Raw genomic sequence first — 16,997 nt, 5'->3', positions numbered from 1 at the left:
GGGTGAGATGCTGACAGCTTGAATGCTAAGGATGTCCTCTGCCATTTCCATTTCCTGAATATGCCAGGTTAAGGCACGTTTTTATTTTCAGTAAATGGCATGGTTTGGTTTGCCACAGCCTAAACTGTAGCACAAGACTGGCTCTTTCCAGGGGGAGACGGGTATGGCCCCATCTGGGACTGATTAAGTGCCTCCCAGTGGAGGCTGAAGGGCCTGATGAGGAGTGCCTGGACCTTTTCAGTAGGAGGACAGATTCTTTCATGACAAGAGCCAAGTCATCTCACCTGCTGAACAGGCTGAAGAGAAAGCAGCAGAGTGTCTGCCACGCCATGCCATGCCATGCCATGCCATCCTGGGGTGTGCACAGCCCACTTCCTAGTGCACAACCAACTGGGCTTAAATACATTTGCTTCAGCCCCTCCTTTGAATCAAGGTGCATCTGGGCTGTGCCTCCCCTCAAACCTGGGTTTTCCAATACAAAGAGCACTAGAAACAGGGGTCACCCAAGGGAAGTCAGCTGCTCCCGTTTGTCAAGGTAGGCATGGACATTCACACTTCGCTAAACTGAGACCTGCGAGGCAAAGATATCCTGAGCCAGCCTCCAACCGGCCCCTGTGGAAAAAAAAGCTTCCCACTTCCAAAGGTTATTATAAACCAGAAGGATCGTTACACCGTGAGCGTGATGGGAAATGTACTGGCTAGGAAACAGGGCGGTGGAGCTGGGAGCCGGTAGCTGAAAGAAGTCCCAAATAGTTCACTAGTCCCCAGGCTTAGCAGAGCTCTGCAGACCCAAGCATTTCCTTACAGGCGAGTCTTTCCAGGATCAGGGCCCCAGAGCAGCAGACATTCATTTGGATCAATGCATAGCATTTGCATTTGGATCAATTCAGGCCCCTTTGTAGCATTTCAAATTCCCAATTCAAGGGAAGACCGCTAAGGCTACTACTCAAACAAGTGTCGAGTCCTGTTTTACCCTGTAAGGAAAGCCAAGCCCCCCCAAATTGCAGTGACTCAGATGCAATGAAGGGCAGAGATAACATCAGCACGTGACTCCTGGCTAGGAATAAGCTGTTGCAAGAGTGCAATGCCGGCTCCGGCTCCAGCAGCCACCGACACGCTCAGAGTTATTTGGGTTTGGGGCTTTCTTTTTTTTCTTGGTTCAATTATCTAAAAGACAATTCCTGAGCAGCAATTTTAGAAAGCAGCCCCATTCATCCCACAAAGGCTAATGTGCAATAGCGGTGCAATTACCAGAAGCAATCATTTAAAAAGCTGCCGGTCAGTTTGTTTTACCACTGGCTGCTCCTCATTGCTACAGACACGGTGCACCAGCCTGCTGCCTGCCACACCTTGCAGAAGATTTACTAGGATTTTCCCTTCTTTGTCTTGCTCAGAGGGAGATTTTGTGGCATGATTAGAGACCCTGTGGGAAAGGGGAGGCTGGATGTGGCAGGTTCCACGAAGCAGACATTGTGTGAGCCAAACTCTTGAAGGGGATATAGTGCGGGATTAATCAGTCTTACAAAAGCCCAGTCTAAAGAAACAGAAATCCACTCCCTAGCTGCAATCAATTCCTATTATTTTTATAAGAACTACTCTACTTTAACAATAAAGGCAAGAGAGATGAAAACTGTTCACCTATGGGCAAAAGCAACAGCAGGGGGAAAAATACTGAGAGAGAAGAGCCCATTTTCTGCCCCACTTTTATAGAGGCAGCCTATTGCTGCTTTGCAACATAGGGTGAAAGAGACCCTTGCTACTGCAGGAAGCCATCCATAATCACCCCTTCTGTGGATCTACCTTTCTAAGCAGGGGAAGGGAGCAAGGGTAGGTGTATGGGATAACTACACCTGGCAGATTAAACAGCAATAGGCCTGACTGCAATCCTGAATGCAGCACTATGTCATGGAGCCAGTTCAGGGAGGCGCTGTCCTCCCCTGGGGTGAGTTGCCAACATCGTGAATATTTGAGGAAAGGTCATGGCCATTTGCACCAGGAAGAGGGCTGGAGACATGCACAGGCAACCCACACAGGTCACACTCAGCTCCGGGAGGAGCAGATCTGGCTACCAGCCTCATAAGGCTTTCACTAGGGTGGCTGCTCTCCTGCCCCTCCCTTTTAAAGTTATACAGGGTGCAGCTTCCATAACGGCCTGTTCACTCATTTTTTCCCCCCTAAATAAAGGGGGTAGGAGGGAACTACAGGGAACTTCTCCTCTAGTAGGACTATGCCCCGCTTATTGCCCTGCCATCTGAGACAGTCTGCGCAGCCCATGTAACAACAGGGAGCAGCGCCCCAGTGCAGAACAGGATGTCCACGTGCTGCCAGAATGGGATGGAGCAGCCCCACACTGACAAGGACCACCAGTGCAGGGGCGACCAGAGGGACACATGCGGCACCAAAGACCAGCCCCCTTCCCCGACGGGCATGAAACCAGCTGCAGGAGCACTGGCCTCCTCCTTCACCTGCGGACATAGGCGCCGCCACCCTGTAGCCTTCCCACCACAATCATCCTTTCAGGATGTAGCTTTGCCTCGAGCCAGTTCCCCTCTTTTCTCCAGGTCAAGGGATTTTGCTCCTTCCCAAAGAAAGAAAAAGCCAGGTTGGCAAGACAACTCCTATTCCTCTATTCTCTCACCGAGACCATGATCCTGACAGGAGGGGAAAACCATATCTGAAGGGTGGGATTGAGAGGCTCAAGCAAATGCCTTCCCCAGGCAGCAAAACCACCTGCTACTCAAGCTCTTTTCCTGGAGGGGGTGGCTCGGTTGGGGTGAATGCCCCGATCCCCTCTGTACATTTGCTGGATGTACCAGCGGCTCCTGATGCCTTCTTACCAGGTAGCTACCTAAATCTCTTATAATGGTGGTGGGAGGTATTTCTAAATGTCCCTCTGCCCTATAAATTTAGCCACCTTTGGCGATTCTCTCAAGGCAGCAGAGCAATCTCCTACAAAAATCCTCGCAACTAAAAGAACAGACTCTACTTCCGTGAATTCATTCCCTCCTCTGCAGCCTCAAAGTACAAGTCCCAAACAGCCACGTTTTAAACTTGCTCCAATTACAGCATGGTTAAAATGCAGCGAGTGTTGAACAGCGACATCAAAGCGCTGACGACGTTGGATCCCCTCCCAACTTTGCTGGGTCTATATCAATGTAACAAACTTCAAAAAAAAAAAAAAGAGTATTAAAACAGACTGTTTATTACAACATATGATGTGTTATATTAATTTACATGATGATATATAAAACAGCCATTTATGATGTACAGTAATTTGACATCAACAGGAATATTAAAACTATTGATACTCATGCATCTGGCATGCATATGTTTTTAAAAAGCAGTCTTACACAGTATATCGAAGAATTACTAAGCCTTCCACAGCTGGCCCGAGGATTCGGTCTAAAACAGGGGACTCCCACATCCCACTTTGTAGGTGTTAGGGGCAGAGGGCATGGTAGAGAAGGCCACTCCATGTCTGGCTGGGAGATGAAGGGAGAGCCCTTCTTTGGGAGAGGAAACTGGGGCAAATTATTAGGAAGGACAGTAGCAGCAGAAAATTAAGGGACTAGCAAAAAACCACTGAGACAACCTCCCCTCCCCTCAATCATGACCTCGTCCTGTATAAGCCCCAGAGCTGGAAAGACCAGGCAAGGAAAATCCCTTCTTAGAAATGTGAATATTTCTCAAAGCCTGCCAACACTACGTTACCACTGAAACGGCAGTGTTGTTTGTGGCTAGTACAATGGTCTTCATTTCCACATAAAAGGCACTGGTATCCACCCAACTTCTGCAGACAAGTCACATAATTTACCTCCATTTATTCAATTTAAATATTTGAATTTTAAAACTCTATGAAAATATGTACACAAAAAAGCACCGTGTTTCTTTGAGCAGAAACGGACACGAGCCAGGCAAGTCACGTCGTCAGACGGTTGTCATCAGTTTGAGCGAGCCCGATCGAAAGCGAAGGATTTTCTTTTTGAGGTTATGGGAGGCTTTGATTTTGACAAAGGCCTTGGCTGCATTTTCGTGCAGCTCCGGAGCAGTGACTGACTGGATAGGAAGAGTCTGGACAAACTGGGACCAAATAAGACCCCCACTTTCATCCGAGTCGCTGGTGGTGGTGCTCTCCCCAACGAACTCCACCTCGCTCAAGCTCGACTCACTGTCCCCAAAGCAGTTCGTGGTGTAATTACTCTGCTCGTCTTCACTTGTGTCCACCACTGTGGAGTGGAAGAGGGATTCACATTCGGCCGAGTACTCAGAGTCACTAGCAACGTAAGCGTAGGGGCTGACGTACGTGTGGGACACTTGGGAATAGAGCCCCGCCGCTTCTCTCCTGTTCCTCCTTGCCCTCCTCAGGGCTTCCTCGTAGGAGATCTCTGCTGATGACTTCCACCGGCGATAGTCTCCCCGCTTGTGTTTAGGTTTGGCCACGATTACCTCCCTGCTGTGGCCGTGGGATTTGATCACGGATTTATGTAGGCCAGACTGCCTGCTTGGGAGGCTGGACTCTGGCTGCAAGCTGCTGCTTTTCTTCCCTCTTGACGAGGGCTTTTTAAGTTTCTTATTTGTATCCAAGTCATCCGGGAAGCGACACTTTTTGCCAACGAGCTTGGTTTTCTCCCGCACGGTCTGGGAGCTGTTTTCCAGCACATTGGCAAGGTGGGGCCTGTGTTTCAGGGTTGAACTTTTCAGAATCCGGACACTTTTGGTGCCTCTGTGAAGCTTAATGCTTTGCTGCTGGGCTGGGATGTACTGAGCGTTCACCAGCAACCCTTCGTCCAAGCTCTGGGAGGAAGAGCCCTCACTCTTGAAATCCAAAGCAGGTCTCTCCTCAACGGGAGGAGCGGCACCAGCGTGAGCCACCTGCATGCTGTTCTTCAGCAGGACTTTTTTAGGCGGCTGAATCGCTTTATTCTCTTGCTGTAGCCCCGTACGCCTGCCGGGGCTTTCCTTCGGGGACAGAGCAAAAAGTTGGCCGCTTTCCCTTGGGACATCCCCTATCGCAGGCACAGGACACCGGTTCGGCTCTTGAGAAGCCAGTCTGACGTTGCGCAGCAGGTGTTTGCTTGGAAGTTCATTGACTGTGCTTGGTGGGAAAGTGGCTGGCAAAGGCATTTTCCTACTCTCCAGCTGCTCCCCATTTGATTCTTTTGGCCGCTGTTTTATGGGGGAGAACGTGCTGGTATCCAGAGCAGGAGCCGCGCTAGCAGGCAAACACACTTGCTTGGGATTCTTCAGGTTCCCTGCGTTAGCGTGCGCCACCCCCGCAGCCTGCCTAACGCACAAGCTGCCGTGTCTCAAGATGCCTTTCACGGGATCGGTGCTGAGACTTGTCCTGGGTTTGTTAGTCCGTACAGAGTGCGTCTTTTTCTGAACGAGGCTCAGGATGTAGCCGTCTAGTCTCTTGCTGGCTGAAGGACAGGATGCTGACCACGAGCTCTGCAGGGCAACAGAATTGCCTGCTTTGGCCGAGTCTGCTTCAGATCCAATGCAAACATCGCTCCCATTGCAACCAAGTCTCTCCTCTTCTCTCTGGGGGATGCCAGTCATCGGCAGAAGAAACATTGGACTTTGAACAGCGACAGCATGCAGGGGGCTGGGGTACCGGTACACGTCATTCCCATTCTTAGATACCAAGTCGCACTGATACTTGGGATGCACATCTGCAACCACATCGAGGGAATTCGAGTGAGGTGTGGACAGAGACCGACACACAGCCTGATCCTCTTGGGGGCCTTCCTTATTATAATCCATCCAGCCTATGAGATCTGCAATGCATTTAAAAAAAGAGTTTAGAGTCTGCTAACCTATAGTGTTGCTTCTCCTTTGTCTTTTCTAAGAGTCTGTCCTTGCCTATACTCACAGTTAGTCATGCTTTACCTGTACCAATGTAGTTGAAAAGATACAACCCCCCCCGCCACACCTGGTGTGGATACAGTTAGATTTATAAAAGCGCTCTAATATAGTTCACAAATTGTACCCCCAACTGATAGCGGTACCCTGGTGTGTATACCAATCTTCAAAGGACCTTCCATTTTATGCTTGTAGAGTGGACTTTCATATCCTGCTTGTGCTGGGAAACGCAGATAACCTGAGCACATTGACAGAGAGAGAGAGAGAGTGTGCGTGTGTGTGCACGTGCGCATGTATGCATGCGTGTCTGCGTGTGTGTTGCGGGGGAGGTTACACAATATTTTTTACAGTGGTAAAACCAAAAGGAAATTGGACAATGAATTACTGCAGCAGTAAAATTATTAGGAGGTTGAAATACGCTATTAGTATTCTTTCTTTAGGACCTTCAAACCAGTCACAGATATGCACAGGTTTTACTTATGATGACTTTTAATGCACTCGTTTTGCATTTGGTCTCAAATCGCAGCCAGGGAAATTGAGGTTAGATATCAGAAATAACTTTCTCACTAGGAGAGTAGTAAAGCACTGAAACAAGTTACCCAAAGAGGCAGTGGTCGCTCCATCCTTGGAGGTTTTTAAGACCCGGCTCCACAAAGCCTTGGCTGGGATGATCTAGTTGGGGCTGGTCTTGCTTTGAGCAGGGGGATAGACTAGATGTGACCTCCTGAGGTCCCTTCAACCCTCATTTTCTATGACTCTAGGGTTTCAAGATTTTCCATCCTAAGATGATCGAGATGTCCTTTGAACAGTCAACAGTCAAGGACAGGGTGTGAAGGAGAATAGTCTTTTGATTTAAATACAAGGGTGTGAATCAAGGATCCTGAGCTTCTATTCCTGGTTCTGAAAAAAATATCCTTCCTTTTGGGTCATTTAGATCAGTGTTTCTCAACCCGTAGGTCGTGACAAAAAAGTTGGTCGCGAGAATACATGAAAAGGCTGCAAACAAAACTTGAAAAAGTGGATCAGCAAACTTTAAAAATGGAGTCTTGGTTAAAGGAGAAAAACGTGGGAAAACGTGGGTTTTCTCTTGCAGGCTGGCAGAGGTCTTGCCTGCAAGGGGATGTTTGGGGCCCCCCCGCTGCCCCACACACTGGAGGGCTGGGGCCTGCAGGTCAGGAGTGAGGGGCATTGGCAGGGCCAGGGGGCCATTTTCTACTTACAAGTATTTACTGAGTCTGGACTGAGTATTTACTGAGCAATTGGTGGTCACAAATGGGTCCTGGTACAAAAAAGGTTGAGACCCACTGATTTAGATGACGATGTTCAGACACCAGTATCTCATATTTGTCCCTTAAGCCCACACTGATGCACCTAAGAAAGGGGGCTGATTTTCCTCACTTAGCGACCCAGACTTCAGTGGGGTTGCTTGCGTGAGAAGTTATTGCACCTTGGAGAGTGTGAATTCAAGAATTAGGACACTAGACAGGAAGAGTCAACTCCATGTCGTTTAGCTCGTTGCCTTTCTTAAATTCCACATCACCGTCTAGCGTCCAGGGAGGGTTGTTGCCAAAACAACAAAAGACTTTACTGAAAGAGGCCAGTTTACAAAATGTCATCCCTTGAAGTTGGATCAGCTGAATGCAACTGTTTAAGAGTTTCACATTTTCATTATCCAGACAGAAGACCAGCAGCATAATCGGCTGTAAATCTTTGTGAGTGGTTTTTTACAAGCCTGCTCGATAAAGAGCGCTTATACTTTCGCCATAGGAATAGTTACATTACATCAAATAGGTCAAAGGGTAACCTCAGAGCACTCCATGTCTTAGAAAGTGTCTGAGACTACAAAGTCCTATTTGTAGGCTAGGCAAACTGGCGTGATTTTTTTTTCTGGATTCCTAAATGCAAAAGTTCACTGTTCATTATAGTCACAGAGCAGAAAGGAAATTTTAAATACAGCTCGTTATAAGCATTCTTCATCATTCAACATGAACCGAGGTTTTTAAGCCAGCATGGCGACAACTTTAGTCAATCATGTTCAAGTACAATGGTCCTATTTATGCTCTCTTTGCACACCAAATAAAGGATTCTTGAAACACCGGGGCTTGTAAGAAGCCTCAATATATAACCTCTCCTCACATGTCCACCCAGAGGTATACATCCTCAGAGCACAGTAATGGAAAACTCAAATATCCATCATCCCCTCACTAAAAAGAGAGAAACCTTTTCCATTGTTCATGAGAGCCATTTGTCCACGCCACACGCAGCCAGGGCACGCTTCATCACAGTCAGCTCTGTACGGAGGACAGGGCTGGAATAACGGTGCTGCAGAGGGCGACTGAAGTGCCTGCCTGTGCCGTTATTGACTGAGCCTGATTCGTTGTTCCCTTGCTTGTGTGAGTACCAAGATGTCAGGCTTTAATTTTTTTTTTAACGTGAAAATGATTTGCCAAAAGAAACAGTAAGTAAATGCATTGGGTCGTTTCTTATGCATGTGTGTGTGTACCACTGCCCTCTGCTGGGTAGATCAGCCCTGATATTTCTAGATGTGTGTCTAGATCCTCGCTGAGTCACATCAATGGCCAGAAAGTGAATTCAGTATGCTCTTCTGACAAGTTTGGCCAGCACTAGAGCCATCTCAGATAATTTGGCAGAAAATGCAAAAACCAAAGAGTTAATTCAGCGGCAATTCCACTGTCAGCCAAAGTCCCCTAAAGCTACCCCTGGTCACAGGCAGTGGAAGACAGTGGCTAACGGGGCTTAACCCCCGCAAATGTGGCTCCAGCTGCTCCACCGCTGCAGCGCTGTGCCCAGTGCCCCTGCTGCACGCTCCTCCGCTGCATACAACAGCAGCACATGCCAGCCTCGCTACGGGCGGGCAGGAGGGAGGGGAGGGGGTCAGGCAGGGCGCTCCACACCATGCCCTGCACCGCCCCCAGTCCCCCCAAATAATATTTTCTTCTAACACGTATGCTCCTGGTGGAGTCTGAATTATTAATCCAGCTTTTACCATACCTGCAGATTTTGGGCATCCGTCAGAGAGATTCAAAGAGCCGTCCAGGGGGCTGCAAAAGCAGGTGCTAGAATGACAACTGGATAAACATTCACTGAAGACCGAGTTGGAGGAATTGGAAAGTGATCCAGAGGCCCCATCGCTCAGCTCATAAAATCCTATAAAAATAAGACAGCCTGGGTTTATTTGGGTTGGATTCACAAAAAAATTCCCTGCTTTCAAGAAAGTACTTAGTGCCCTAAACAAGCAATAGAGACTCTGTGTGTTTTGGCTCCAGGGTGGTGATCAATTATCTGATTACATTTAGTCCTGCAGAGCAGTTCAAAGACTACAGCAGCACTATCTGTAATGCCGGGAGGATTTCCATTGAAAGCCATTTGAAAATAAAGCAGTGGGAGGTCACTTAACATTTGAAATCTTAATACCTGGGACAATTTTTATAAGCTTTTTAAAGAAATCCCGTATTTTAGCAAGAGGGATCTTGCTTACAGTCATATTTCTCTTTCACGGTATATTATGCTTCCTGGTAGTTATTACTTGACTACAAAAGTCTCCACCAATTAGTACGCCTGACACTATTCATCATCAGAGATCTGGATGTAAAAACACTAGATCCAGAGATGACATGCTAGCTAGCGGATTAGGAGGGGCAATTGCACAAAATCATTTGGAGCAGTTGGTCAGCTGGCAATGCCATGTATCCTCAAAAATTTAGGGGCCAGTGAGATAAGACCAGAAGAGCTCAGGCTCCCTTCTGGCCTGAAGCCTTGAATTTCCAAAGTCTTCTTCCTATCCCATGTGGTTGCTTCCTTCACTTTCCTGAACCCCACTTCTTAGAAGAGATGTGCAATTGCAAAGTGCATCCTCAGTGGACCCAAAACTGGCCTCTAACTATGGTGTATGAGGAGGAACTGTCAATGGCAGCTGAATTTCTCTTGGCCACATTTCAGCACATGGGACCCTTTACAGCTCTCAGCTGTTAAACCCTTAATCCGGGCAGGAGTGAAGGTAGCAATTCTTTAACTAACTGTTCCACTCCGCCGCTTAAAGACCGTACCTGAACTCGGACGACTGTCTGTCTCAAGGTGTTCATCTGCTGTCTTTTCCACATCCAGCCTTAGATCACTGATCTGTTTATCTAGCTCTTGTAACTGGTTTAATAGACCGGCATCTCTCCTCCTCAGGCAGTTCTAGAAGACAAGACAAGCACCGTGAGCCACATTTCTTGTCCAGAAACAAACGGGCTACAAGTAGTAGCAGCAGCCCCGGCCACCTGAACGGCTTGTAAATTCCATGTCAGCTCTTTAAAAAGACCTGGGAAATCCTGCCGGCGAGCTTGGATTTAGCTGAGCTATAATGCAGATGTCTCCTTCCAATCTCTTTCAGGCACGGTTTCAATAAAGACTTAGTATTCCCAGTACAGGAATACCGGCATACAATATTGGCAATGTGCTCCTGGTATCTTGCAAGCACCAACAAAGCTGGGCTTTGTATCACAATAAGAAAACCAACTCTCACAAGTAGAACCCACTAGGCTAGTAAAGGCCCGCTTTACTCTGTTGCTGCATCAACACTTGGGGTCCTGCTGACACAGCTGCGTCGGTCCAGCCCCACATCACCCCACGCTCCTGACCTACGTGCAGCCGGGGAGGCGGCAGTCTGCAGGCAAGACGCAGCCTCGGTCTGCGGTGCACTGCAAGCTTATATTCTTGAGCTTTAGAGCAAGATTGCAAGAGCCAGGGTGCTTTCCTGCATTTTGCAATGCAGTCAATAGGGAAAGCAATGCCTTCTCTTCCCCTCACATAACGGCAAGGAATGACTGTAATACAAATGTCAAGGCAATCTGGAGGTGTACAGCCTCCAATAAAGAATGGTTGCCCACGGAAAGGGGGATCAGTTCCCGAGGAGCTATCTGCCACCTACCCAGTTTATCAGCATTCACGTACCCCCGCGCACGCAGTGGGCCATGCCCCCGGCCGCGTTGTGCGGGGTTTCCTTCTTGAGTACTTTGGCACCCAGGAAGGACCAGATCCAAAACCCATGAAGTCAATGGGTGCTTTCACTGGATTCATGGCAGCCTTGGACCCGACCCAAACAAAAGTGAAAGTGAAGGCTAATGTCACGGGATCAGTAATAGCATCACCGCCGACTCGGGTCTGGCGGGTTGCGCGCTGTCCACCAGGGACCAGAGAGCCGGAGCTGGAGCCGACCCAACGCTGCAGAGGTGACGGGGTCCAGGCAATAATTCCCCGCGCCACCTCGTGCCCCCCGTCCCCCAGCCGTGCCCGCCCCTGCAAGGCCCTCCAGGCCACGCTCCATCTGGTTCAAATTTGGAGCGTCAAGTGCAGCTATTAAAGCGTTACCACGGCCCGCATGGGAGTAATCCTGCCCGGCGCTTTACTGGCAAGTAGTTATCTCCCGAGGGGCCGGTCCCGTCACTGGGGAGGAAGACTGAAACCTCTCAGAGCCAGCTGCTGAGCCCAAAGCCCTCAAGACTGAGCCCACCCTCCCCCTCGGGCCGAGCCCGCCGCCCGCCCTCGCTCCAGCGAGGCCCCTGGGCAGGGCCCGATCCTGACAGCGCCGGGGCAGGCCCGCCACGAAGCCTGGACCCGGGGGACGGGGGCGGTGCACGGCAGCTGGCCCCGGCGCGGCGCTCACCAGCTGTCGGCGGAGCAGCAGGATGTTTTCCTCCAGGATCTTCTCCTCCAGGCTGCGCGGCGCGGGGCCGTCGTGAGGCGCGGGGCCGGGGCCGTCGTGAGGCGCAGGGCCGGGCGGGGCGCGCAGGACGCCGCGGACGAGCAGGCGCTGGCGCTGGCGCAGGTAGCGGAGCTCGCCCAGCCCGGCCAGGGTGGCCTCCAGGCGCTCGCGGGTGCGCTGCCGCTCCGCCGCCGCCTCGCCCCTGTCCCGCCCGCGCGGCTCGGGCTCGGGCTCGGGCTCGCCCGCCCGCCCCGGCTCCATCCCGCCGCCGGCCCCCGCCGCGGCCCCGGCAGACTGCGCTCGCCGGCCCCGCGCCGCGCCCGCGCCGCCCCCGGCGCCGCCCCGCTCGGCCCGGCCCCGCCCCGCCCCCCGCGCCGCGGGCACCGGCCCCTCAGCTCGGCGCGCCGCGCCTCAGAGCGGCCCCGCCGCCGGGCTCCGCCGGGGTGCGCCCTGGCGCGCTCCAAGTCCCGCCCGGTGCCCGCTCCCGCCGCCCCAGCGCCCCGCTTTGTCCGGGGGTCCCACCGCGGCCCGCCCCGCGGCCGCCCGGTCCGGGGGGGCTAGTCGTGCCCCGCGGCCGGGGGGAATCTTTTATGAGACCAACGAGATTTTTGCCAAAAAAAAAAAAATGTCTTTCTTGGCAAGCTTTCGGGCACAAGCACCCTTCATCCGGCGCGGGAGAAAAGGTCGTAAAAGTGCTGGGGAGAAAGGCCAGTCCACATTTCACTGGCATTTGCAGATGGCAAGCCGCTCCGGGCAGACAGGTCAAGCTGGTACGGGATGGTGTGGTTTGACAGGTCGAGCCCCTGATCCCAAGAGGCGCCAATTCGGCCCCCTCAGCACTCTCGTTTTAAGCCTCTGCCCTCGCTCCCATCCCCGGTATGTCTCGAGTTGTCCCCAGAAATGGGTTGTCGCGCATGGCCTCCCTTGCTGAGAGAGGCTTACAGTGTTTCCTCGAGGACCCAGTCCCACATCCCCAAGGCAGCGAAAGGTCTGCCACGCGGCACTGCCCACGTGCTCCGCTCAGCGTCCGCCCTCGTTATCGGCCTTCGCTCCGTCCCTCTTGTGTTTTCAGTTGTCCCCAGAAAATGCGTTGCTGCCTTTCCAGTAGTCCGCGTGGTGGGCACCGCCCCGCGATTCTTCTAAGGCAGCAAAAAGGCCTGTCACCGGTTCACTGCCCTCCGGCACCGTGGACTCGTTCGAGCGCCGACGTGCGCTGCTCAATGTCCCCCCTCAGGGCACTCGTTTGGACCTCGCTCCCACCCGTTTTCTCCCGAGCTGTCTCCCCACATCAGCTGACATCTAGGAAGCTCGGATTCGGAGGTCGTGCCCCTCACGCCCAGGCTCGATAGCAGTAGATGCCCCCTTTCCTTCGAGAACGTGCCCGGCCCCTGTTTGAATCTGGCCAAGCTCGCAGCTTCCACCACGCCCGGCGGCAACGATTCCCGCGCCGCACCGGTGCCGCGTGATGAAGAAGGGCCTTTTGTTTGCATTAAACTGACTACCGGCTCCTGTCATGTCGCGGCCCCCGGTCCGTGTCTTGGCAGAGGGAGTTAAGAAGAAATCCCTCCTGACTTTCTCTTCCGGATTTAGTGTTTTGTCAACCTTGTCGTGTCCCCACTCCAGCATCTTTTCTAAACTGAGCAGACCTGGCCTTTGGCCACTCCTCGTATGGAAGCTACTCCATATCACTGAGCATCCTTGTTGCCCTTCTCTGGCTTTTCTATCTCCTTCTGGAGGTGTAAAACAGGGGGGCTGTATTCAAGTTGTGGACGCACCGTGGGTTTATAAAGGGGTCTCCCGATCCTTTCCGTTTTGTTCACGATTCCCATCTTAATGGTAATGAAGGTATACATGGCAGGGAGCTAAGAAACACAGCGTCCCCATCTCTGGCCTGGTCAGGAAGGTTTTGGCTGCAGCAAAGCAGCCTGACGTCCCACTGCTGGGCTTCCCCAAGCGCAAGGAGCTGCGGGGATGATGCTGTGGGCTCTGCTTCCTCCAGCAGTGTGGACGAGGCTGTGGCTGGGAGGGTTTAGGAATGGGGAACCCTGCGTAGGACGGGGTTGGATTAGATAGGGTGGTCAACCTGCATCGGGGGTGCCACAGGGTGGCACGCAGGAGATCAGGGACAGAGGGAAGGGAGCAGAAAACAGAGCAGCGAGCAGGCCGGGAAACACTGGGAAGGAAGCAAAAACCAAGTGGGGCAGGGAGCACTGGGGGGGGGAGCAGAAAGCAGAGCAGCAGAGCAGGCAAGGGAAGGGGATCAAGAGGCACTTGCGGGGTGGGGGTGATGCAAGGCTGATGTGTGCCTCACCTGCCAAAACGGTGGGTCCCCACTGAACCAGATGATCCTTGAGGTCCCTTCCAGCCCCGTGCTTGCGGTTTATTTGGCATCAGAAGGGAATTAAACTCGGCCGAGCTTGTCACCGCACGGTAAGCAACAGGCCACTAGCCATCCCACGCTCACTCGACCTCCTCCTCCCGCCACCTGCTGTGGACACCATCTGCTTCAGACAGCATAAGGCAGCTTGTCGGGCCAGGCATGCCCGGTGCCGCGTACTCACACAACACAGCCGTGCTCTAGCTCACGCCGGGAGAACTTCCCCAGCTGACGATGGCCCTCGTCTCTCGGAAGAACGCTCTCGTGAGTTTATCCTGGTAGAACCATCTATGGCAATACCAGAAATCCAGCGTAGCTGGGAACACCTCCCGTAGATAAGCCCTAAGGCAGTGGTTCTCGACCTTTTTAGGCTCAAGGCACCCCTCAAAATATGCCAGTTCCTGGCTTTCAGTTGATTCTTGACTATGGAAAAGTCATAAGGCAATTCTTTTGTTGGGAAGGTCACAACAGGTCAGAATGCTTTTAACCCAGCAGACGTCTACTTCAAATCTCAGGGTTTATCTTGGGAGTCATGGAGGTGTTTGCACACCTAATGGTGCTAATATTGCGCGGCACCCTTACAAGGGGCTCACGACACCTCAGGGTGCCCTGGCACTAGGTTGAATATCCCTGCCCTATGCCGTCTGTCTCCGCAGCTTGATTCTCACTTCCTTTCGGGGAGCCTAGTGCCACCGGCAGCGCTGAACCCTTCTGGTCTTTGCCTTCGCTGCACACGCGGCCCAGGCCTGGCCCTGAATCTGTTGCGCAGCAGGGAGGGGTTCTCTTACTAGTCCTCACCCTTCTGCTTTGTCCCTTACTCAGAAGTGTGTAGGCCAGTGTGTAACCACCCGCAGGTGCCTTGAGATCATTTCAGGGGTGCCGCACAGTGAAGCGTGCAAGCAGGATAAACAAGATAAACCCTGAGATTTCAGATAGGAATCCGCATGGTTCAAAACCTTATGACCTGCTGCGGTCTTCCCGAATGCTTTGCCACCAAATATTCGCTCTAGTATTTTTCTGTAGTCGAAACTCAGGTGAAAACCAGGAGCCGACATTTTCCGTGGTTGGCCTCAAGTTTATTGAGGGGCACTTTGAGAATACAAAGGTTAAGACACATTAGTGCAGGCAAAGTTACAAGCCTCTTGCTGGCTGCGGTGTGCACAAAGCATCCCTCCCGGTCACAGAACTAGAGGACGCAGGAGACAAGCAGATGCCTGGGGCCGCTCAGTCTGATGCCTACCTCGGCGGGATTGCGCGTGGCCTCCTGCCCGCTGACATCTTAAAATCCTTCTTGAGAAGCGATTTGCAACAATGGTCTTTGAAGAACAAGCCCCGCTCCATCAATGGCACGTTTTGGTGCCTGGTAGCTTTTATGGCCAAACACGCCTAAAATAAGCATACAATGATGTCATTGGGAAATGCCGTCTCCAAGTGAAAGGGTGGGCGAGGGGGAAGAGCAATGAAAATGGCAGTCCTTTCAACAGCGGTGCCAACCAGCCCACAGGAACCAGGATGAAAGCTCCAAGGAGGCGTCGCTTCAAAGTCCCTTCCAGTCGGCGAGCCAAGACAGCCGGAATGAAGCAAGCTTTATCCAGCGTGCAAACTCATTACCGCCTGGAATTGGCCATTAGGTTTCAATGGGCATGTGGCAGGAAAGAAAGAGGGCAGACGCTGAAGGAAAAGACATGAAAAGAAATGTTAGAGGCACAAAAAAACAAAAAAACCCGGGCAAAACGGAGCTTGGAGTCTTGCAAGTGCGGAGAAGAATGAGAGGAGGAAAGAGGAGAGCATTCAAGGGGCTCCACACAATGCAGGGCTTGTTCAAAAGGACGTGAGCACGCTGCGCAGCAGTTCTCATGGACCTCGCTGGAAGAATGAGCCTGTCTTTATTTTTCTCTTGAAGATGATAATTATTTGTATTACACTTGCACCGAAAGAACTGAAGTGAGATCAGGGGACTTGCTGGGGTGATGCCGAATAGCCACTAAATGGGAGGTGCTCCCAGTCCAGACAGCTCATAAGCAAAAGAGAGAAAACAGAGGAGACGTGGGAGGCGAAAGAGACTCAGGGAAGGGAAAGACTCACTCACGGTTGGGACCATCTAGACGAGGATGTTCCTATCTTGGGGAGAGGGTTAAGACTAAATGACCTCCTGAGGTCCTGTCCTACCCTGTAATTCAGAGGAACTAGAAATAAAACCAGGGGTTTCTTAATCCACTGTCCCCTCCACTGGACCAGGTTGATCCCTGATCCCAGTATCTTTTCCATCAGGCTAAAAACCAATATAAATTCCCTCCCACAGCGAGGTCTGCAACCTGAGATAAGATGAGCAGGCTATTGAGACATCCACCTCGGGAAACCAAGCCTCCCCAACCCAAACCCGAATACTTACTGATAAAAGAGCAGAGCCTGTGTCTAAAACAACCCTTTGTGTCCCAACCCACGTCCCATTCCTTTCAGGTTAAATGCAGCCAGTAAGGGACTTGCCACGGTGTGACTTTTAAACCCTTTTCCTCATTCACCGGTTTCAGCCTTTGAAACTCTCCAGAAAATGAATCCCAAACTCCCCAGCCGAAGCATGAGTGTGGAACACATGTAGCCAGACAAACCCGTCATCAGCCTGAACCTCCAGGGCTTGAAGCAGTAATGTCAGGAGGGAAGAGAAAAGACTGCAAAGAAGAGGCAGTAAAGACCACCTGCTCCTGGCCCCAAGGAGCCTGGAGTGACTCAGCCATCAATAGTAATTATTCGTACTAGTTATTTGGGTTACAGCAGTGCTTTGGCACCCGGGGGATCAACCAGCACCCCATCATGGTACGTCCCTGCCCCAAGGGTAGAAAAAAGACAACAGATAGGTAGAGATGGGAGTACAAGGAAACCACGATGCAAGACTAGCCCTTATGATGGGCTGGGGGTCCTCACAGCAGGGGTTTTTGCAAACCGCTACAAAGGAGAGCTTTACGGTGGGTTGTGCAGGAAGGTAATGAAGTAGCTGGACAGACACTTGTGGAGACCTCTTCCAGGTGTGCGGGAGAAAATCTATTAGAAATT

General features: G+C 51.7%; 1 protein-coding gene across 1 annotated transcript; it reads right to left on the bottom strand.

Moving 5' to 3' along the window:
* Nucleotides 1–3,181: 3,181 nt before the first annotated feature.
* Nucleotides 3,182–11,885, bottom strand: DACT1 (dishevelled binding antagonist of beta catenin 1). The gene is made up of 4 exons (XM_090034293.1): nt 11,531–11,885; nt 9,930–10,062; nt 8,875–9,030; nt 3,182–5,777 (listed from the first exon to the last, which is right to left on the bottom strand). The coding sequence occupies exons 1-4, from the start codon at nt 11,828–11,830 to the stop codon at nt 3,928–3,930; spliced, it is 2,439 nt and encodes an 812-aa protein (XP_089890419.1). The 5' UTR covers nt 11,831–11,885; the 3' UTR covers nt 3,182–3,927.
* Nucleotides 11,886–16,997: the final 5,112 nt, after the last annotated feature.

This window comes from Crocodylus siamensis, chromosome 2 (assembly GCF_052110815.1).
Source record: "Crocodylus siamensis isolate JL-2025a chromosome 2, ASM5211081v1, whole genome shotgun sequence".
Classification (NCBI taxonomy): Eukaryota; Metazoa; Chordata; order Crocodylia; family Crocodylidae; genus Crocodylus; species Crocodylus siamensis.
This window is presented reverse-complemented; position numbering and strand designations above follow the sequence as displayed.